Genomic DNA, 22,310 nt, shown 5'->3' with positions numbered 1-22,310 from the left:
TGTGTCCCCATCATCCTAAGTAGAATTAGGAGCTTTTTTTGTATTTATTTAGAATTTTGATGATAAGCATCTACTATATCAAATACAGTCCACTTAATGCTAAAAAGAATCAACCATCAGACGTCTTACTGAATAAATGAACTATTAAACTCTGTGATTGACGGGATGATAGATAAAACGATATCCTTGAAAGATGAATCTATACAAAAAGCAACTGCAAAATGAGGACATTTGCTGGTTATGTGTTTGGTAGTTTATGGCCAAATGCTTATTTTAAAGGAGATGACATTTGTTAGGCCTTGTAAGAAGGTATACAATTTTTCTCTAAAGAATAAGATAAAGGTGTCCATTTTCACCTGTCCTATTCAGCATACTATGGGAAACCTCAAACGGAGCAGCAGGCAAGGAAAGTAAACAGGTAGTGCCGAGCAGAATCCCAGCACTCTGGAGTTTCAAGAGGTATTAAGTCCCTGAATCTAAAAAAGGCAAGAAATAAAGAGCACACCAATAGAAGCAGGCGAAATACCTCGTTTGTGAATGTCATAATGCTAAAGGTAGACAAACCTGTGAGGTGGTAGTATACAAAATCAATAGACGGCTCAGTGGGTGAAGATGCTTACTGACCAATCCTGACCACCTGCATTCCAGTTCTATCCCAGGACCCCGTATGGTAAAAGGGTCAAACCAACTCCAGCGAGTTGTCTGACCTTCATATGCCCCCAACCTCAATAGACCAGGGACCATGCCCTCTCACACACACAAATGTAAAAGGGAAAAGACAAGACAGAAAAAAATCACACACTTGTAATTCCCAGCATTCCTGTGGTTAAACAGGAGTATTGCCATGAGTTCAAAGTCAGCCTAAGTTACATAGTGAATTCTGGCCAGCATAGGCTGATAGGAAATCACAACATGTCCACACAGTTGGGCTTGCCCGGCAGACCGCCTAATTATTTCCGGTTCAAAATAGCCATTTCCAGGTCAGAACATCTCGCATGGCTAGGACTCTGGCTTTACATGGTTGTGTAAAGCGCGTGCGGCCATGTAATCTAAGCGCATGCATGGAGTAGCCACATGCGGTCCTGTACGCATGTGCAGCCCACTCTTTAAAAAGCCGGCGCCATTTTGCACAGGTCTCTCTCTCTCTCTTCTCTTCTCTCTCTCCTCTCTCTCTTGTCGCCTCACTCACGTGTGTGCTTCACACAGGCCTGTCACGTCTCTTCCTATCCTATATTAATAAACAGCTTTTCTGTGGATTTGTCGTGTTCGGGACGTGGTCTTTGCTGGGTAAGAGCACCACCTAAATAACTAACATAGTACATACATAGACTGATCTTGTCTCAAAAATAAATGAAAAAAAATTTAAAAATCAATAGCTTTTTTGATACCAAATAACAGACTTGCTAAGAATGAGATCAAGAAAGCAACCCCACTGACAACAGCAAAAACAGATACACAAAAAACACAACCCTGGTATCGTAGTTTCCTTTCCTACTTGTGCTGTCTAGTTTTATGTCGGCTTGACACACTATAGAGTTATCTGAAAGATGGAAAGATACATCCATAAGATCCAGCTGTAGGGCATTTTCTGAATAAGTGATTGATGAGAAGAGGTCTCGGCTCATTGTGAGTGGTGCCATCCCTGCACTGATGATCCTGGGTTCTGTAAGAAAGCAGAATGAGCAAGCTATTGTAGTGGATAGCCATCCCAGCATTGGCCTGGAAGTTCCAACCCCCATTGAGGCTTCAGTAATGATCACGCCCACAAGGCGGGGCAGAGGGGGGAGTGGAAGACCGAGGATCAAGAGGAGGTCGCACTCTTGGTTCGGGGACCCTGGACGCAGGAGGTAGACCGAGCAGAGTTCTCCAGAGAACACCGCCGGACTGCGCTATACCTTTGCCAGACCCTGCAACCTACCCCTTCATTTGTAAGTTACCCCACAAAATAAACCTCCCTTTTAACTACGTGGAGTGGCCTTAATAATTTCACCAATAAGCTATGAAGAACAAGCCAGTAACTGGCACTCCTCCATGGCCTCTGCATCAGCTCCTTGCCCTCCAGGTTTCTACTCTGTTTGAGTTCCGGATGTGACTTCCTTCAGTGATGGACTACAGTATAGAATTGTAAGCAAAATAAACCCTTTCCTCCCCATCTTGTTTTGGGTCATGGTGTTTGGAACTTGGGGGTGTGGGGGAAGCCATTGAATGTTTAATGCTTGGTGAGTTGTTTTGTAGGAGCTAGGAAGATAACAATGTTGAGGGCAATGCAGAAGATGGAAGCCTGGCTTGTGAAATTTCAAAAGAAGTTTAAAGACTATCAGGGGCCATTTGTTATTTGGAATTAAGATTCTGTGGTTCTACTTAGCTGGGGCTGCAGAATCAGCTATGACTAACAAGATACTAGAACTATTAAAAGTGAAACCTTTGCTTTGCTGGGTTACTGGATGCTGGTCGACTGGAGCTGAGGAATTAGCAGTGATTAAGAAGAGACCAGCAGGGGACTTAACAGATAGCTCATTAGTTAAGAGTACTGACTGCTCTTCCAGAGGACTCAGGTTCAACTTCCAGCACCCACATGACAACAACTGTCCGTAACTCCAAGATCTACTCACTCAGTGTAGGAGGCCAGCTCCCACCTTTTAAAGGGCTCCTATGAGGAGGAGAGAAGAATAAGAAACTTTTAGATAGATAGTAGAGAGGAGACAGAAACATAGGATAGCTTTGGAAGAACCTAAATCAAAATCCACTGGCCCCTTCTGTCTCTTCAAAAGGGCTTTTTATAAGAATGCTAAGGGGCAAAGCAAAAGACCTCCTCCTTGCTAGATCAAGCACAGCCAAGTACAGACCCTTCCAAACAACTGGTAACCATGCCCATGGGCAAATTATCCCCTTATGCAGCCCTGCTGGGTAAAGCAAGCTCAGATTCTCAGACCCTGAGTAAGTTCTCACTAGGAAACCTGTGTGGGTCTCTACACCTCACACAGACATACAGGCAGGTAAAACACCAATGCACATAAAATAAAAATTAATTAAAAAGAAAAGAAAAAAGACCAGCCTTATTAAGGTGAAATCTTCTGGGAAGTATTTTCCTGAGAGTCAGCCCACAGAAGCTGTGTTTCAGAGGTGGCCAAGGTAGTACCTTAAACTGGTAGCTGAACTTGAGAGTGTAAGAGTCACCCAGGTGGTACTGTTTTTGAAGGCATGAAGGAGTCATGGAGAGCAGCTGAGGCTTGACACTGTTGGAGGTCAGGAGAGGGCATTGGTGAAGACAAAGAAGCCTTGGTGGCAGTTGAAGGCCCAGGATTGAGGGGTCATGCAGAGAAGGTCAGGCTTGACACCATAAAGAGAGCCTGTGAGAGGATACTGGTGAAATTGCAGCCCAGTTGCAGCAGAAGACCCCAGCATTTTGGAGCTGCCAGTATCATGGATGACCACCCAGAACAGCATCAGCAGCAGTAGAGTGGAGTCACCCAGAGCCTAGGGGGCAAGCTGTGTGTGCTGCAGAGGGCAGAGGCAGAAAAATGGCGAAGCCCTTTGAAGGAGCCCAGAAGATCGTGAGTGAATCCCAGACACTGGATGTGAAGTATACGTTTAGAGTTTGGCTTTGCTTTGGTTAGATTGTGACTGTGCCTTGGTTTTTCCCCCCTTGAAGTGTGTATTTAATTCATTATTTTTACAAGAGCCCACAGTTGTGAGACTAAATTTTTAAAGGGATTTCAGGTTTTAAAAGAGACTTTTTAAAAAAGTGTTTGAATTTGTAAAGATCGGGGATTTTTAAGTTTGTAAGACATTTTTATATTGTGGTATTATTAATATGTAATCTTGAAGATGAGCAAGAAAGGAAAGGTTAAAGCCTAACAATGTTTCTGTGTCAGGCTGACAAGGGATCACCATTATTGCTGTAATGTTGTTTTTATCTAACTAGTTCTATTGACCAATAAAGACGCGGGAGTCAGATATTGGGACAAAAACCTGCTACATCAGAGATGCCAAAAAGCAACCAATTGACCTTCCTTTTTGGCCAGAGACCGTAAGAGAGTGTCTCTCTCACCATCCCAAACCTAAAAGGACCAAAAATCTCTAAGTCCTTCCCTACTTCTTCCTGTGTGTCTCTCTGTCCATCTTCCCAGGTCCTCCGTATGCTCTGTGGTTAATTCTTGTCAACTAGTCGCTGACTCCACCCCCTGATCCAAGGTTAATTTTATTAATACAGTCTCAGAGTTTCATAGTTCCATCAAATAGCCTGCAACACTGTAATAAAATGTAATAAAATACTCTGACCCAAGTAACTTAACAGGAGGTAGATGTAGGAAAATCTCTGTGAGCTCAGTCTCTATAGGGGGTTCCAAGCCAGGCAGAGCTACATAGTGAGACCCTGGTGTTTGTTTTAAAACAATATAAGAGAGTTTATTTGGCTCGTAATTCCAGGTTACAGCCTATCAATGTGACGAAGTCAAGGTATCAAGAACATGAAACAGCTCATCACATTCCATTCAGAGTCAAGAAACAACAAAGAAGGCTTTCTTTTTAACACAGTTCACAACCCCCTGTTTAGGGAATGGTACCGCCAACAGCATACAGGTCATTCCCACCTCAGTTAATGTAATCAAGGTAGTCCCCCACAGACCTGCTCATAGACCAACCTGATTTAGACAGTCCCTCGCTGAGACTCTTCCCAGGTGATTCTAGATTGTGTCAAGTTGAAAATTAAAACCAATCATAACACTTGGGGATAAATTTAACAGTGGAAATGAATGCTCTGCCATGTTATGGAACACTAATGAAAGAAGCTGAAAAAAAAAAATGTTCACAGGTTGGGAGAATTAATACTGTTAAGCTGTTGAAACCACACAAAGGTCCTGTGAAATAATTCTTTTGTACACTGTAGGATTTGTCACTCGAATATATTTAATAAAAAGCTGACTGGCCAGTAGCCAGGCCAGAAGTATAGGTGGGTCAGCCAAACTCAGGATGCTGGGATGAAGAAAGGCAGAGTCAGAGGAGATCCTAGCAGAGGCAGAGAAAGGATATGTGGAAAACGTGGTAATAAGCCATGAGCCATGTAGCAGAGGGTAGATAAGAAATATGTGTTAATTTAAAATGTGAGAGTTAGCTAGTAACAAGCCTGGGCTATTGGAGGAGTATTTATAATTAATATTAAGACTCCATGTCCGGGGGCTGGAGAGATAGCTTAGAGGTTAAGAGCACTGGTTGCTCTTTCAGAGGTCCCGAGTTCAATTCCCAGCAACCACATTGTGGCTTACAACCATCTATAATGAGATCTGGTGCTCTCTTCTGGTGTACAGGCATACATGGGGCCAAAACACTGAATGCATAATAAATCTTAAGAAGAAGAAAAAGAAAAAAAAGACTCCATGTCAGTTATTTGGGAACTGGCAGGCAGGAAACAAAAGTCCACCTACATAAAGCAACTTATACATTTCATGCAATCCATACCAAAATACAATGAGGCTTTTTATAGAAAGAGAAAAAAATTCCTAAAAGTTCTCTGGAATCACAAGAGACACAGAGTGGCCAAAGCAATCTTGAGCAAAAGGAATGAAGCTGGCAGAATCTTAACACCTGACTCCAAGGTATAGTATAATAAAGAAAGCTCCAGCAACTGAAAGAGCACACATAGACACACACACACACACACACACACACACACACACACACACACACAGTATCCATAGCCAGTTGGTCTTCAACACAGATATCAAAAACATCAGAGAGAGGACAGTCTCTTCAATAAATGGTGTTTCAATAAATGGCATTGTGAAAACAATAACCACATGCAAAAGGATGAAAGTAGACCCCTGTCTGTCACCATGTACAAAAATCAACCAAAACAGATCAAAGACATAAGTGAAAGACATGCCAATAACTTACCAGAACATAGGAGTAACACTTTAGGACACTTGTGTAAATGGTTATTTTTTAAATTATTTTACATAAATGGGTATCTGCATGTATGTCTGTGCATCATGTGTGTGCCTGGTGCCCAAGAAGAAAGAGCATCAAATCCCCTCAAATGGAGTTTGTGTTTTGAGGCACTATTTTGGTGCTGGGAATCAAACCCAGGTCCTCTGGAAGAGCAGTTCCCAGCAACCCACTGGTAGCTCAGAACCATAACTCCTCCTGTCTCAGCCACCTAAGTCCTTAGAATTCACAGGTCTCTTAGTTAGGATTCTTATTGCTGTGATGAAACACCATGACCAAAAGCAACTTGGAGAGAAAAGTGCTTATTTGCTTACACTTTCACATCAGAGCCCATCAAAGAAGGAATTCAGGGCAAGAACTCAAGCAGGGGATGAACCTGGAGGTGGGAGCTGATACAGAGGCAATGGAGGAATGTCCCTTACTACCTTGCTCGTCATGGCTTGCTTAACCTTCTTTCTTATTGAACCTAGGTCCACCAGTGTAGGCAGAATTTTCATCAATACTGCCAGTTCCCCCAAGTAACCACACAGAGATTTATTATTAATTATAAAGTATTGGTCAATAGCTTAGGCTTGTTACTAAGTAGCTCTTACAACTTAAATTAACCCATATTTCTTACCTACATTCTACCACTTGGCGGTACCATTTTTCAGCAATGCATATTCATCTCCTGCTTCTTCTGCTTCTGGCTGGTGACTCCACCTATTTTTCTTCCCAGAATTCTTTCACTCTGGTTCTCCTGCCTAACCTCTTTCTGCCTAGCTATTGGCAAATTGACTCTTTATTTACCCGAAGAGCAAAACATCTTCACAGTGTACAAAAGGATTATTCCACAGCACACCAGTCCAGGAATGGAACCACCCACAATGTATGTCCTCTCCTCATCAATCACTAGTTAATAAGATGCCCTACAGGCCAGTCTACAGCTGTATCTAATGGAAGCCTTTTCTTAATTGAGGTTCCCTCCTCTCAAAATACTTGCTTATATGAAGTTGACACAAAACTAACCAGTACAACAGGTTTATGCCACTTCATTCATCCCTGAAAACTTTCAGTTTTAAATATGGTAGAGACTTTTTTCTAAATGAGAGATTTGTCTAGAAATTGTGTGCAAAAATGGACTGAGGACCTTGGAGAGAGGGGGCCTGTTATAAAACAAAAGTGATCACTGTAGCAAAGAATATAGGAAACAAAGAAAACTTGAAATAGGGTGAAAATACAGGTTTGACAGCCAGGTGGGGGTGGAGCATATTTTTAATCCCAGCACTCAGGAAGCAGAGGCAGGTGGATATCTGTGAGTTTGAGCCCAGTCTGTTCTACAGAGCTAGTTCCAGGACAGCCAGGGCTACATAGTGAAATCCAGTCTCAGAGAGAGAGGGGGGGGGGGGGGGGAGAGAAGGAGAGAGAGAAGGAAGGAGGAGGAGAAGAAGAAGAAAAATACAGTATTGAAAAAAGAATAGCCAGGAGTGGTGGCTCCCTCACCAGGAGACAGACAGGAGGATCCTGCTATGAACTTCAGGCCAGCATGACTATATAGCAAGATCCTATTTTACCCCTTTGCTGCCTCAATAAAAACACAAACATGGCATTAGTTGCTTAATGACTATAGTGATGAAGATATTGCAAAACATGAAGAAAATTGAAAAATGTTCCCAAATTTGTATGTATAGATGTGCTGAATATACATGTGTACAAAGTGGAAGCCAGAGGTGAGTGTCAGGTGTATTCCTTTATTACTTCTTTACCTCATTCTTGAGACCAATTCTTTCACTTAACCTAAAGGTTACCAATTTAGCTAAACTAACTGGCTAAGAAACCCCAGGGGCCCACCTCTCTCTACCTCCCCAGCACAAAGATTACAATGTACATCTCTTTGCCCAGCTTTTTACCTTGGCACTAGGAACCTAGATTCAGATCCTCATGCTTGTAGGGCAAGCATTTTACTGACTGAGCCATCTCCCCAGAACCCTGATTCCAAGTTTTGAATCTCACAGAAAGAGATGTTGGCAATGAAATGTAGAAGATATGTTTTGTTTTTGTTTTGTTTTGTTTTTGAGCTGAGAATTGAACCCAGGGCCTTGTGCTTGCTAGGCAAGCACTCTACCACTGAGCTAAATCTCCAGCCCTGAGATGGCTTATTTTGTTTTGTTTTATGAGAAGGACTCTGATAAAATGAGTTTTAGATCTTCCTTATGGCATTTAAGGTTGAAATATATTTGGCGTACAAGAGTAGATCGTGGAGCTGAAAAGATGGCTCAGTGGTCAAGAGTACTTGTGCTCTTGCAGAGGTCTGAGGTTCAAGTCCAAGCACTCATATAGTGACTCACAGCCACCCATAGCTCCAGTTCCTTCCAGTGGAAACAAAAGGCATGTGCAAGGTGCACACATAAGCATGCAGGCAAAACATTCATATGCATAATATAAAAATAAATCTGAAAGAACCTTTTAAAAGGCTAGACAGTGGCGGTGCACGCCTGTAATCCCAGCACTTGGGAGACAGAGGCAGGTGGATCTCTGTGAGTTCGAGGCCAGCCTGGTCTACAAAGCGATTTCCAGGACAGGCTCCAAAGCTACAGAGATATCTTGTCTCAAACAAACAAACAAACAAACAAACAAAACAAAACAAAACAAAACACCCAACTGTTTAAAAAACAGTGGGCTTTATTTTGTGTGTGTTGCGGGAGGAGGGTGGTGGCTACATATGCCAGAATGGGTGCACCAGTCTGCATGTGGAGGGTTACATTGGGTTTACTCCTCCATCCACTTGGTCTTTTTGAACTAGGATCTCTCAATGAACCTGGAGCCAATTAGGCGTGAGGCTGGCTGTCCAGCAGGGTCCAGGGATCAGGGTCAACCCACCTCTGCCTCCCTAGTACTTGAATTAAAAGAATTACAGCAAATGTTACTATACCCAAGGTGTGTGCTTGTTTTCATGGCTTTTGGGGATCAAACTCAGGCCCTTGAACTTTTGAGATGAACACTTTTTTTTTTTAATTAACACATTTTTTTATTCATTTTACATACCAACCACAGATCCCTCTCTCTTCCCTTGAGATGAACACTTAACCAAAAGCCATCTCCCCAGTGGTGAACAGGCCTTAAATGGTGAGCCAGTTTATTTGAATTGGATAATTGGAGCCCATGTAGTTAGGTTACTGCAACAAGGTATACACTAATAGGTGTGAAGCAGAAGCATAATTATAGAATAAAATGAGACAGAAGTGTGTATTAAGGCTATAGAAGATTTCTGATGTTACTACTAGAGGAAAGTTTCATGTTATGTATAGTCAAATAAAATAAGATTTGAGTAACAATCTTGTGTCTCATGTACTGTTTTAACAATAGAGATAGGTGTTGAGTTGTTTTCTCAGATACTTGCTATGTACAAAACTAATCTTTAATGAAATTAAAATATATTTATATGAAATCTTAGGAATCAATGTAGCTGAGCATGGTAGTACATACATTTTATCATAGCATTCATGAGGCAGAGGCAAGCAGCTCTCTCTGAGTTCCATGCCAGCCTGGTTCATATAGTGAGTTCTAGGCCAGCTAGGATACATAGTGAGACTGCTATTCATGTCCGTTGCTTTCAGTTGAAGTCTGCAGAGTTTCTATGGCACTTTCTATGACAAAGAAACTTGGTCTAAAAATATTGAGATTTAAGTTCTTATCAAATTTCAATAATGTAGCAGTGATGTGATCATGGAAATTCATATGATCATTAGACTACAAAAAGAGAGGTTATTTTATTTATAGACAAATAACAGATTAAAGGGCTATTGCAAAGAAGTGATATATCATCAATACTCTAGTACCATCATCAATTCAAGAGTCAATTTTCTGTCCAAGTGATGCTGGAGACTAAGTCCAGGAAGTTGTGCATGCTAAGCAACTCCACCACCTTCCCAGCTCAAGAGTCAAAAGTTTCAGAGTTTCATTGCTGTTTATAGAACCTTTTTAATTCTTTTAAATTTACATATTGTAGAAGAGAATAAAGATAATCATTACAACCATAAAAATGGATTCTGTAATGGGATTAATCAGCAAAGCATCAGCAGTTCTAAGTAATTATTTTAAATCTGTACTAAAATTGATACACAGATCAGCAGTATTCTTGCACTCAGCAGGAAACCATCTAATTTTGTCATAATTTCAATAAACCTGAGCACAAAACTGCTTCCTTTAGTCCTTTGGTTTTCTTTTTGTTGTATCTTAAAAAATCAACTAGAACATTCCAAGTCCAAGTAGTAGTTAAACAGGAAGTTGCTTTTATCATCTTGTAAGATGTGTAACTGATATTCTGATTCTTTTTTTTTTTTAAGATTTATTTGTATTTTATGTGTATGAGTGTTTGTCTGCTATTTTCATCATGTGGGTCCCAGGGATTGAATTTAACTTGTCAGGTATGGCAACAAGGGATTACCCACCGAGCCCAGTGCTTAAGGAGGCCAGAGGGGGCCTTGGATCCCCTGGAACTGGAATTACAGGAAGTCTTTAGCCACCACATGGGTGCTGGAGACCTAACCTTGCCCTCTGTAAGAATAGCAAGTGCTCTCAACTCCTGAGCCATCTCTCCAACCCTGATAGTCTGATTGTTGTTGTTTCGAGACAGGGTTTCTCTGTGTTGGTTTGGCTGTCCTGAAACTCACTTTGTAGACCAGGCTGGCCTTGAACTCACAGAGATCTGCCTGCCTCTGCCTCCTGAGAGCTGGGCTTATAGGTTTACAGCACCACTGCCTACTGATACTGTTAGTTATTTAGGCGGCTAATTCTGGCCAGCGAACAGGCAAATGGAAAGAGTTGCTCTTTATCTTAGCTTTCTCTCTCTTCTCTCTTCTCTTCCTCTCTCCTCTCTCTCTCTTGTCGCCTCACACATTTGTGTGCTTCACACAGGCCTGTCACGTCTTTTCTAACCTATATTAATAAACAGCTCTTCTGTGGATTTGTTGTGTTTGGGACGTGGTCCTTGCTGGGTAAGAGTGCCACCTAAATAACAGATACTCCAATGCTTAGCCTTGTATTTTATGTAGTCGTTGAAAACCAGTCATTTATCTTGTTACACTGTATAATGTGCATAGTATCTATTGTAATTGTATTTTGGTCAAAGGTGAATGTGCTTTCAGCGGTTCTAGACCAACTAAATCCAAATTCTTCTAATCATAGGGAAACCCTCATTCTTTGTGGCCTCCAGGATCAATGGTGGTGCCTACTAGGAGCTGGGACAGCGCCTGGGTGAACTCTGGGTCCTTCTCCCAGCGCTAAAATGCCAGTTGTGGCTTATCACAAGGAGCCATTACTGCCTCCTTGAGAAGGTTCTCAGGGAATTCTACCTGAGAAGACCCCTAATTGTATATTTTTTTTACTATACTCATTTTATTTATGTGTACCACTGCACACATTTGGAGGTCAGAGGACAACCTGTAGGAATCAGTTTGCTTCTTCCACCTTGTGGGTCCTAAGAATTGAATTTAGAATGTCAGGCTCAGGAACAAGTAAGTGCCCTTACACTGAGCCATCTCCCTGACCTGGTGTGTTGTTATTATTATTATTATTATTATTATTATTATTATTATCATTATCATTCTTTTAATTCCCATGTTTACTTTGGCAGTACATATACTGAAATTGGAACGATACACAAATTAGCATGGCCCCTGAGCAAGTATGACAAGAAAACATATTTAAGCCGGGCAGTGGTGGTGCACACCTGTAATCCCAGCACTTGGGAGGCAGAGCCAGGTGGATCTCTGTGAGTTCGAGGCCAGCCTAGTCTACAGAGCTCGTCCAGGACAGGCTCCAAAGCTACAGAGAAACCCTGATTCGAAAAACCAAGAAAAGAAAAAAGAAAAAGAAAAGAAAACATTTAAAAACAAAAAATCTCGACTGTGTGATTGTGCCAGTTTACCCCAGGGAGCAGGTTTCCAAAGACCTGAGCTGCCCTATTGGAGCCAGGCCCCTTTAAGGCCTTTCCTCGTCTCGAAGGCGGAACCGGAAGCGCGAGGACGCGGAGCCCAACATGGCGGCCGCCTGGCCCGCGGGTCGGGCTTCCCCAGCAGCGGCGCCTCCCGGCCTCCTCCGCACTCTGTGGCTAGTGACGGTCGCCGCGGGACATTGGGGGGCTGCTGCCTCTGGCGCTGTCGGGAGCGAGGAGACGCCCAAGTGTGAGGACCTCAGAGTGGGACAATATCCTCCGGAAATCGCCTCTCAGGCGCTCAGCGGGACCCGGGGCGGTGGGATGGGCACCGGGGCCTCCGCTGCGGCTCTAGTGACCCGTGGACCCCGGGAGGTGAGGAGGGCTGTGGGGTCGGAGGGCCGAGCACCGTGTGCTCTCACCCTGGACCGACTAGTGGTTGGCACTTCCTTTTTCTCATGGACCGTGTGTTTTACCGGTGCGCTCGCTTATTCAAACACACACAATCACAGGCTTTGCCCAGATTCTAGAAATGCAGAAATTGATAGAAGCCTCCCTCAAAGTTTGCAGGCGTTGAGGAAGACAAAATATTACTAGTGAGCCAGTGCATGGTTCTCATTTGTCATTAACGTTACATATATCACCTCCAGCCAGCCTCAGATGGACTGCCAGGCAATTGACTGCTTCACTTTGTGATCTTAGACAAATTATTCTTATATGTTTTAAAATAAGAGATCCTCCTAGATATTTTTAAATGTAATATTTGTGCTAATACTTTGTGAGAGTTTCATCCAATGGATTTTGAGTATATTCACAGCGACTAACTAACTCCTTCCAGATAGGCTTCCACCCTCTCACTTCCTCTTAACTTCGTCTCCCCCCCACCCCCAAGAAAAAGAACACTACCAAAACCTAGGGAGTCAGATTTCTGCTGCTCATTTCCTCAGAGTTGTGTGGCTATCCAGTGAAGCCTGGTTGGCTTACCTGGGACCACACCCTTAAAACTATGTATGGCTCACTAATTTAGAAGCAAGCCATCAACGGGCAGTAGCTTCTCAGGGACGGGGGCTTCCAAATGAAAAAATTATGTCTATTTTCTTATGAATAAAACATCTAGAATCAGTGGCACCCAACTTAAATGGCATTTATATTAATTAGTACAACATTTGTGTTAGTTGTTATTTACAGATGACAAATCTGAATTAGGATTAGGTGAATTGTCTTACAACAGAATTGAAATAGAGAAACAAGATGAAATATGTGTTACACTCAAATCACTGTGAACGAACAAAACTTTGAGTACGGACACAAGTCCTCAAACATTTGAATACAGATACTCAAACCTGCAGAAGCAAGAAAGAATAATAAAAATGTTAAAATTAAGAAAACTCTGTAACATCTGTATACGAATTAAGGAAAGGCATCTATTAGATGATTTTCACAGACTACCTCATAATTTGCTAATCCCAACATGAGTGGAGTTTCTGACATACTGAGTTTAGCATTGTCTTAGGAAAAACATGAGCCCTTATAAGAAGTAACTGAGCTAATTATGAACTGTTGAACCCTGGTAAGAAGGGACGGAGCCTGTAGAACTCTGAGATGGTGAAAAATTGCGCATTGTCTTAATGACCTAACTAACGATGAAATTTCCAGTAGTAATTTTGAAGTCCTAAATAAGGGTCAAGCTGTGACTAGACATCTTGGATGTACCATACCTACTCCATTGGAGTGTGAACCATAAAATCTGTAGACAATAAAACTTAAAAACCGCTGGGCGGTGTTGGCACACGCCTGTAATCCCAGCACTCAGGAGGCAGAGGCAGGCGGATCTCTGTGAGTTCGAGGCCAGCCTGGGCTACAGAGCTAGTCCAGGACAGGCTCCAAAGCTACAGAGAAACCCTGTCTCGAAAAACAAAAAACAAAAAAACAAAAAAACCAAACAACAACAACAACACCCAAAAACTTAAAAACCATTCTTCTTGTTTTTAGCATCTATTGAGAGGGGTTTTCTGAAGTCACTGAGCACACAGAAAACAGCCAACTTCCTGCAGTCAGATGCAGAGTGTCCCAGGCTTAGAATCATGATACCTGGTTTTGCTGCCTATCATTTACATGACTGGATAAGCCACTTAAAGTTTGAACCTCAGCTATGCTTTTGTGGCATAGGAATAACAAAGGGCATCTTCCTCGCCTCTGTGTGTTATATGAAATTCATGTGAATTAGTTGAATCCAGAGCTCTGGAAACTGATTTTTTTTTTTAAACTTAAAATAATTTGGTAAAGATTTCTTATTTATTTATTTTGTTTTTTCAAGACAGGGTTTTCCTGTGTATCCCTGGCTATCCTGGAACTCACAGAGATCCACCTGCCTCTGCAAGATTTTTAATGTGATAGTTGCTTTGTGTTTATTCCCTAATTGATGTGCTTTGAAGATGACATCATCTGCTAGAGCTTTTGATCAAAATTTGTTTTATGTGACTTTTCTATAATAATTTAATTTTGAACTACTATCTAAGCAACACTAAAAGTGTATTTAGGTTTGTTTTGTTTCATTTTGAAACAAGGTCTCTCTCCATAGCCCTGGCTGTCCTTGAGCTCACAGAGATCCTCATGCTTTTGCCTCCCATGCCTGGGATTAAAGGCATGCACCACCACCCTAGGTTTAAAAGTGCATTTGAATTTGAATTTGTTGACTAGTACAAACTCAAAGTCTCTCTGTACATGTGAATCGACAGGAGTTATAAGACATTTAAAACATAGTATTATATGCTAGAAATGTAATTCATATTTCCTTAACTTTTTAAACATATATTTGTAAAGAACCAAAAATAAATGATGCTACACAAGAACCAGTTAACTGTACAAACTACACAGCTCATGGTAAGATTTTCAGAATCTCGTCTTTAAAATACTTGGTAAGATTTTTACCTATTTCAAGGAGCAATGAATAACACCTAAGGGTAATTAATAAATGTGTTTTTATGTTGTGTTAGACATGATTGTTTAGTTTTCAGAACAGTTTAGATTTGGAAACTGATTAAAAATTGTGAACATTCAATTAATTGATTGGTTAGGTAACTAATTAATTTTGGTGCTTGGGATTGAACCCAGGTATCCTTGCATTCTCTTCCAATGTTAGACCACTCTTTTGAGTTAAAAAGCAATTTTTCTAAATGATATAAACTAGGATGTTTTCTATTATTTTATACTTATTTTAAAACTTTAGAATCCCCTTATATAGCTTATGTGTTTTAATTTTTATTTAAGTTTATCTTTAACTGATATATGAATACATAACTATTGTACGTATTGTATGATGAAATGTTTTGAGGTGTGTGTGTGTGTGTGTGTGTGTGTGTGTGTGTGTGTGTGTGAGATACTTAACTCTTTAAATATTTCTAGTCTGTTACTTCCCAAGCTTTGTTATAGAAATATAATTATAATTCTTTAGTTGTTTTTTTTAAAAAAATCTTTTTAAGACAAGGTCTCCCTGTATAAGCCTCAGAATCACCAAGATCTTTCTGCCTCTACCTCCCCAGTGCTAGCATTAAAGGTATGCACTGCTGTGTGCTACCAAAGGTTTGCTGTCATAGTCAGTGTTGTATTGCTCTGAAGAGACACTGTGACCAAGGCAGCTCTTACTGGGGCCTGCTTACGGTTTCAGAGGTTTAAGTTCATTATCTTCATGGCAAGGAGCATGGCGGAGTACATGTCACTGGAGCAGTAGCAGAGAGCTTCATCCAGATCCACAGGCAGAGAGCAAGACATTGGGTCTAGCCTGGGCTTTTAAAACCTTCAATCCCACCCCCAGGGATACTTCTTCCAACAAGACCACATCTAATCCTTTTCATATAGTGTCACTCACTAATAACTAAGCATTCAAATATATGAACCTATGGGGGGTATTTTTATTCAAAGTACCACAGGTGCCGAGCTAGTTAGGACCTTTATATGTTTCATTTTCTTATTTAAAATTTTTGAAAAGTTTCATATGTATGTGTCTAAGTATATGTATATGTACTGTGTGCATGCAGGAGGCTGTAGAAGTCAAAAGAGAGTATTGAATCCCCTAGAATTGGAGTTATCAGTGGATGTAAGTGCTGGGAATATGCAATACACATATGTAGAGGTCAGGAGACCTTGCAGTAGTCAGTTCTGACCTTTTCCCATGTTCTCAGGTATCAAGTTCAGGGTGACAGGCTTGGCAGCAAGTGTGCTTACTCACTGAACTGTCCCCCACCCTTGGACACGTGTTTTTAATTACTGGAAAAGAACTTGAAGCTGGATATGGCAATACACACCTGTAACCCCAGCACCAGGGAGGGTGGTGAGAAGGAAGATTATGATCTGGAGACTATCATGGTCTATATAGCGAATTTGATGCTAGCCTGGGTTCTGTAGTGAGAGAGAGAGTTAAAAGGGGCAGGAAGCTGTTCAATAAATTACACAGAAGAAATACTATACACTTGAAATGTGGACTTTAGTATATCCTACATAGAAAAACAGTATGGTAAAGATTTTATAGCTGTATCACTTATCAGAATATATCAAAGAAGTGTTTGGATAGTGGATAACACCTTACTCTAATGATTGAGGGGAGCCTCTCTCTTTCTAAATATGTATAAAGCTAGGTGAAATTTAATAGACTGCTTCCTATCTTAGTCACTGGTCTATTGCTTCGAGGGGACACCATGACCATGGCAACTCTTATTAAGAAAACATTTAATTGGGGTGGTTGCTTACAGTTTCAGAGGCTTAGTCCATTGTCATCATGACAGGGAGCATGGCGGCACACAGGCAGACATGGTGCTAGAGAAGAAGCTGAGAGTTCTCCATTGTGATTGGCAGCAGAAAGAGTGAACTGGATCTAGTAGGGGATTTTGAAACCTCACAGCGTACCTCCAGCACTCCAGAGGCAGAGGCAGAGGCAGGGTGGGTGTTTGAGTTTGAGCCAGCCTGGTCCACAAAGCAAATTCCAAGACACCCAGGGCTACACAGAGAAACTCTGTGTCAAAACAAAACAAAACAAAACAAAACAAAACAAAACAAAACAAAACAAGAAAACAAAAAACAGAAAAGAGAGAAAAGAATCATAATTAGAGTAAAAAATACTATTTTGTCTCTTGAAGACCTGATTTTAGATAGTCTCAGACAGAGCTAACAAGGCTGCATAATAAGGAAATGTTTCCCACATGTGTGAGTTTCTGTTACTGTAATAAAAATACCTGAGATAACAAATCGAAAGAAAGGTTTATTTTTGGCTCATGGTTTCCAAAGTATCAATCCATGCCTAGCTGGCTCCATTGCTTTTAGGTTTGTGGTAAGACAGAAACACTATGATGGAAAGGCTTGCCTAGAGGAAAATTGCTCATATTTTGTTAGCCAGGAAGCAAAGAAAGGACAGACTGGAGAGGAGGAGAGTCAAAACCATGCCTAGTGACCTATGGCCTCCATCAGGCCCCACCCCTTGGGGCCTATCAGAAGTCTGACATTGAGCTTTACAGTAAACTGTTGGACTTTGCTTTTGCTTAGATTTGATTGTGACTATACCCTGATTCTTCCCTCTTGGAGTAAAAGTAACTTATGTTTGATTTTACAGGGACTTATAGTTGAGATATTTGGGGTATTTTAGATATGGTTATGTTAGAGACTGAATATTTGACACAAGCTAGAGTCATTTTAGAAGAGGGAATCTCAGTTGAGAAAATGCCCCCACCAGATTGGCTTGTGGTAGATTTTCTTGATTGATGATGGGTGTGGCAAGGCCTAGTTCTCTATGGCCATGCAGAGTAAGCAAGTCATGAGGAATAGCAGTAAGCAGCACACTTCCATGGTTTCTGCATCAGTTCCTCCCTCCAGGTTGCTGCCCTGCTTGAGTTCCTGCCGACTTTCCTCAGTGGTGGACTGTGCTGTGAACTGTAAGCTGAAATAAACCCTTTCCTCCCCAAGTAGCTTTGGTCATGGTGTTTTATCACAATAGACAATGTATGTGTAAGTGCAGGTGTGCACATATGTGGAGGTCATAGGGCAGTTTTGTAGCATTGGTTCTAACTGTCCATCTTTATGTGGGCTCTACAGAGCCCTGCTCCTCTCAGGCTTCAGAGCACAATCCTGCCCTTTTCCTCCTTCCATATTTCTGACGGTAGCCAGTCTGGTGGTTTGAAAGAAAATGGCTCCCAAAGGAATTGCCACTGTTAGGAGGTGTGGCCTTGTTGGAGTGTGTGTGGCCTTGTTGGAGGAAGTGTGTCACTGTGGAGGCTGGCTTTGAAGTTTCATATATGTTCAACTCACACCCAGTGAGACAGACCACTTCTGTTGTCAGCAAGATGTAGTACTCTCAGCCACTTCTCCAGCACCATGTCTGCCTGCATGATGATAATGGACTGAACCTCTCAACTGTAAGCGAGCCACCCCAGTTAAATGTTTTCCTTTATAAGAGTTGCCATGGTGGTGTGTCTCTTCACAGCAATAGGAGCCCTAAGTCAGCCAGTGATTCTTGTTATTCCTTGTCTAGCAATTGCATCAACACAATCTTTGCCTCCATCTTCACACAGCATTTTCCCTGTGTGCCTTCACATCCTCCCTTCATGTGTCCAGTTTTTGTTTTTGTTTTTCTTGTTGTTTTGTTTTGTTTTTGAGACAGGATCTTACTATGTAGCCTTGCCTAGCCTAGACCTCACCATGTAGTCCAGACTGGTCTTGAACTCAGAGAGATCCACCTGCCTCTGCCTCCCCAGTGCTGGGATTAAAGATGTGTGCCACTATGCCTAGCCATTTTCCTTTTTATATAAAAGGTTAGTACCTACTCTAATAATGTTATCTTAAATTTGCCAAGAGCCTATTTCCAAATAAGGTCCCATTTTTAAGTTGAGTGCATGCCTGCATGCATTAGGCCCCAAATTCAATCCTTAGTAACAAACACACATTGCATATGGATGTTGAAGAAGAAAATGTTTCTTAAGGTAGGCATGGTATCACATGTCTTTAATCCCAGCTCTTGGGACTGGGAAGTGAGGGAAATGAAGGACTTTAAGGTAAACTTGGCCACATACAAGTAGTTTGAGCTTTATGAGACCTGGTCTCAAACAAACAAATGTATTGAGTACCTTCTATATGCTATATATTTTATGGTACATAGTTTTATGTATTTAACCACAGTGGTCCTATGATGTAGGTGATCTTAGTGTTATTTTTACCTGCAAGGAATCCAAGAGCTGAAAGAGACAAAAATAACCCAGATAAGGTCATCCTTACTTCAAAGTTCTTCTGTATACCGTAAGGCTGTAAAAGTTTTAGGACAGTGTCTGCCTGTCCACAAAGTAACATCTGTACTATTTGTTTATATTATTTCTTGTGTTGTGAGTGTGGCTTGATATTGCTAAATGCTGAAATAACACTATATAAAGACCTAGAAGGAGTCAAGATAGAACTATATTTATGGAAGCTGTTGTCAACGGTACGGTAGTATCATCAGTTTCTTGCCTTGTTGCTGTGTCAAAATGCCTGATAAAAATAGATAAAGGAAGGGGTTGTTTTCCCTCTCAGTGTCAGGAGGCAGTCCATGGTGGCAGGAATGCTCTGAAGTCAGTGTCAGGAGACAGTCCATGGTGGCAGGAATGCTCTGAAGTCAGGAGCAGGCGGCAGCGGATTGCGTTATGTCCAGAGTGAGGAAGCAGCAATGAATGTTGGTATCAGTTCACTTTTCCCTTTGTATTTTAATCTACAGTCCCAGCCTAAGGAATGGTATTGCCCCCCATTTAGGATGGGTCTTTCCTAATGACGTTAGCCTTAATTCATAGAATTCCTCAGATATGCACAGAGGTTTGTTTCTGTGGTGGTTATATCCCCATCCAGTTGTCAGTCAAGATTAGTCATCACAAATAATTAATATAAGCTGGAGAGATAAACCATAGATGATGTTACAGTGGCTTGATAATTGCCAAAAAATTCAAGTATTTATCTTAGAGGTGAAATTAAAAAAAAAAAAAAAACAGTAATATTTTGCAGTTCTTTCTTTGTCATCAGAGACAAGAAACTGAACTAGATGGGCCATGCACACATCTAAAACAGTATGGTGACATTTATATTATTGTATGAAGAGACCGCTATCATATTTATCTTCCATATAAGTGCACTTAATAGATACAATACAATTCTTTAACTTTCAGTCTAAATTAAAGCCTTCTGTCACATGTTACAATGGGAGGTAGTTTGTTATAATGTTATAGGTTCTTTTGTGCTTTGCCAACCTTAGGGAAAAAAATTCACTTTTTCTGTTTTTAGTTCAGTGTTTTCCAGCACCCAGCATAATTTGTAAGGATTACAGCGGTAATGAAACACATTTTACTGGAAATGAAGTTGGTTTTCTCAAGCCCATATCTTGCCGGAATGTGTAAGTACATTACTGAAAATTAAAATGTTGTATCTTGATTTCATGGAGTGAAAAATAAAAGAGACATGTTAAGGGAAGTCCAGCAAATATAATTCATATCTTCTTGCTTATGTTGACAACCTTGTATTTTAGTTTATAAGTACAATTCACCAGTCAGGAGCTGGGTTAACTTGTGAGACAGTAAAAGATTGAAGTTGACTTAGGCCTTGTCAAGTGAGTTTATGCCATCAAGTAAGTAAGTTATGGTAAGTTCTGTTTTCAGACCTGGAGCCCAAATAGGCATTTACTTACTGTAGCAGAGGAGCAGTGTTGTTAACTGTCTGTGCGCTGCGTTAGTACTTTCCTCGCTGCTGTGACAGTGCTAGACAAAGGCAGATGTGTTCGAGCTGACAGCCTGAAGGGGACAGCTCCGGCTCGCAGGGTGGCGCAGTGGCAGGAACTGGAGGCTCTCATTGTATCCAGAGTCAGAGAGCAGAGAGTGAATGCTGGCCTCAGTTGACCTTTTTATTCAGTCCAGGACTTTAGGGTGGGTTTTCATACCCCAACCCAGCCTAGAAACTCCTTGCCAGAGATTTGTCCCTCGGTAATTCTTTATCTTGTCAAGTTGACAGTATTAGCTATCACACACTGGATTTGCTTTCTGTAGCAATGAATGGTAACATTAGGCAGACAGAATTCAGAAGCTGGATGAGTATGGGGTAGTAAAGGAACAGTTTCTATTTAGAGAATGTTTTCTTTTCTTCCTATTAGAAAGCTTGCATTCACTTTTTCTGCCATGAACTAAAGACATGATTTACTTTTCCCACCTTCTTCCATTTCTGGTATCATATTTATGTATTAGAACTGTAAATGGTTGCATTTTATTTGATGGTGCATATTTACAGTCATGTTAAGAAATAGCTAATGTTTGGATTTTTTTTTTTTTACAACTTTTTCCAGAATCCTTAGGATTAGCAAAATAAAAATAGTTGAAAGGAATTATTTCCTAGCATGTAGGTATTATTTATTCAATTTTAAATTATAGATTGGTATTTCTACCTTGCACATTCCGAATGTCAAAACAGATAATATAGTAAGTGCTGGTATGAGAAAAGCATGGTGGCTGCTAATTCAGCTAACAAACTTATCTGTTGAGAATCCCAGCTTGCTCAGGTTGGCTCGTGTAATCATTGCCTGCCATGGTAGCTATGCTTTGTTACTTAATTTCCAAGCTAGTCTGAATTTTTTTAGTGTCTCAGGGTAAATTAGGCTGAGAGAGACTGAGATGTGCTAAGTAGGTTACAAGGCATTGATGTTAGTTTTGATAGTGAATATAATCATTAGGGAAAACAGACACTCCAAGTCTCCTAGCCAGTTTATTCCTTTCATAGTCAAATCAACAGATGCCCAATTAACTTTTTTATAAGAATTGAATCAGAACATGAGATTCCAGTAGTGGATAGTTTTAGTGTAAAAGTTACACACTTAGCATGTCCTGCTATGTCACATTTCCTTTATCAGGATGCACAGTATGTGTGCAGCAATAGGTCAGCTGTGAATAGACTCACTAGCAAACTCTATTTGCTGAGTATTCCATTTCCATTGACATGTTTTTTTTCTACTCTTGCTAGCATATTTTTGAAAATATGTAATATTAATACTCAATTAAACTCCACTTTAGTATTACAGACATAGACACTCTAATATAGTCTCCAGAAACTGGAGTTTGGTAACCATAATAAGAGTTATTTTTTTATTCGTGATGTGATCTAGTTTGGATTGCCTTAGAGTTTTGGGTTATGATGTGAGCATATGATGTGCTGGTGGTCCCACACAGCCATGTAGGGCCCAGCTTCTCCATGGCTTTGCTTCCTCTAGAGTCCTTTCCATTCAGACAATAGATGAGAGAGAGGAGAGGGAACCCTTTGTAAGTATATTTTAAGGATGAAATCCAGAAATAGCACTTACTTCAGCCTTCTTTCTGTTGACCAAAACACAGTTGTGGCTGCACCCAGTTGCAAGGCCAGCTAGGAAATGTAGTTCAGCTGATATGAAAATTAGAAATAGTTTGGTGAATGT

The 22,310-nt window shown here is 41.0% G+C and overlaps 1 protein-coding gene and 1 pseudogene across 1 annotated transcript in view; both read left to right on the top strand.

Annotated features, from left to right (window-relative positions):
* The first annotated feature begins 11,545 nt into the window (after positions 1 to 11,545).
* Positions 11,546 to 11,631, top strand: LOC118578982 (annotated as a pseudogene).
* A 308-nt stretch (positions 11,632 to 11,939) lies between these two features.
* The window catches only part of Tm2d1 (TM2 domain containing 1), a 34,693-nt gene continuing 24,322 nt past the window's right edge, over positions 11,940 to 22,310 (top strand). The window contains exons 1-3 of the mRNA XM_036177076.1: positions 11,940 to 12,129; positions 14,667 to 14,740; positions 20,144 to 20,252. Coding sequence (XP_036032969.1) covers positions 11,963 to 12,129; positions 14,667 to 14,740; positions 20,144 to 20,252 — 350 coding nt within the window. The 5' untranslated portion in view covers positions 11,940 to 11,962. The remainder of the gene's footprint in view (positions 12,130 to 14,666; positions 14,741 to 20,143; positions 20,253 to 22,310) is intronic.

The sequence above is a fragment of the Onychomys torridus genome, chromosome 2, assembly GCF_903995425.1.
Source record: "Onychomys torridus chromosome 2, mOncTor1.1, whole genome shotgun sequence".
NCBI classification, from domain to species: Eukaryota; Metazoa; Chordata; class Mammalia; order Rodentia; family Cricetidae; genus Onychomys; species Onychomys torridus.
This window is presented reverse-complemented; position numbering and strand designations above follow the sequence as displayed.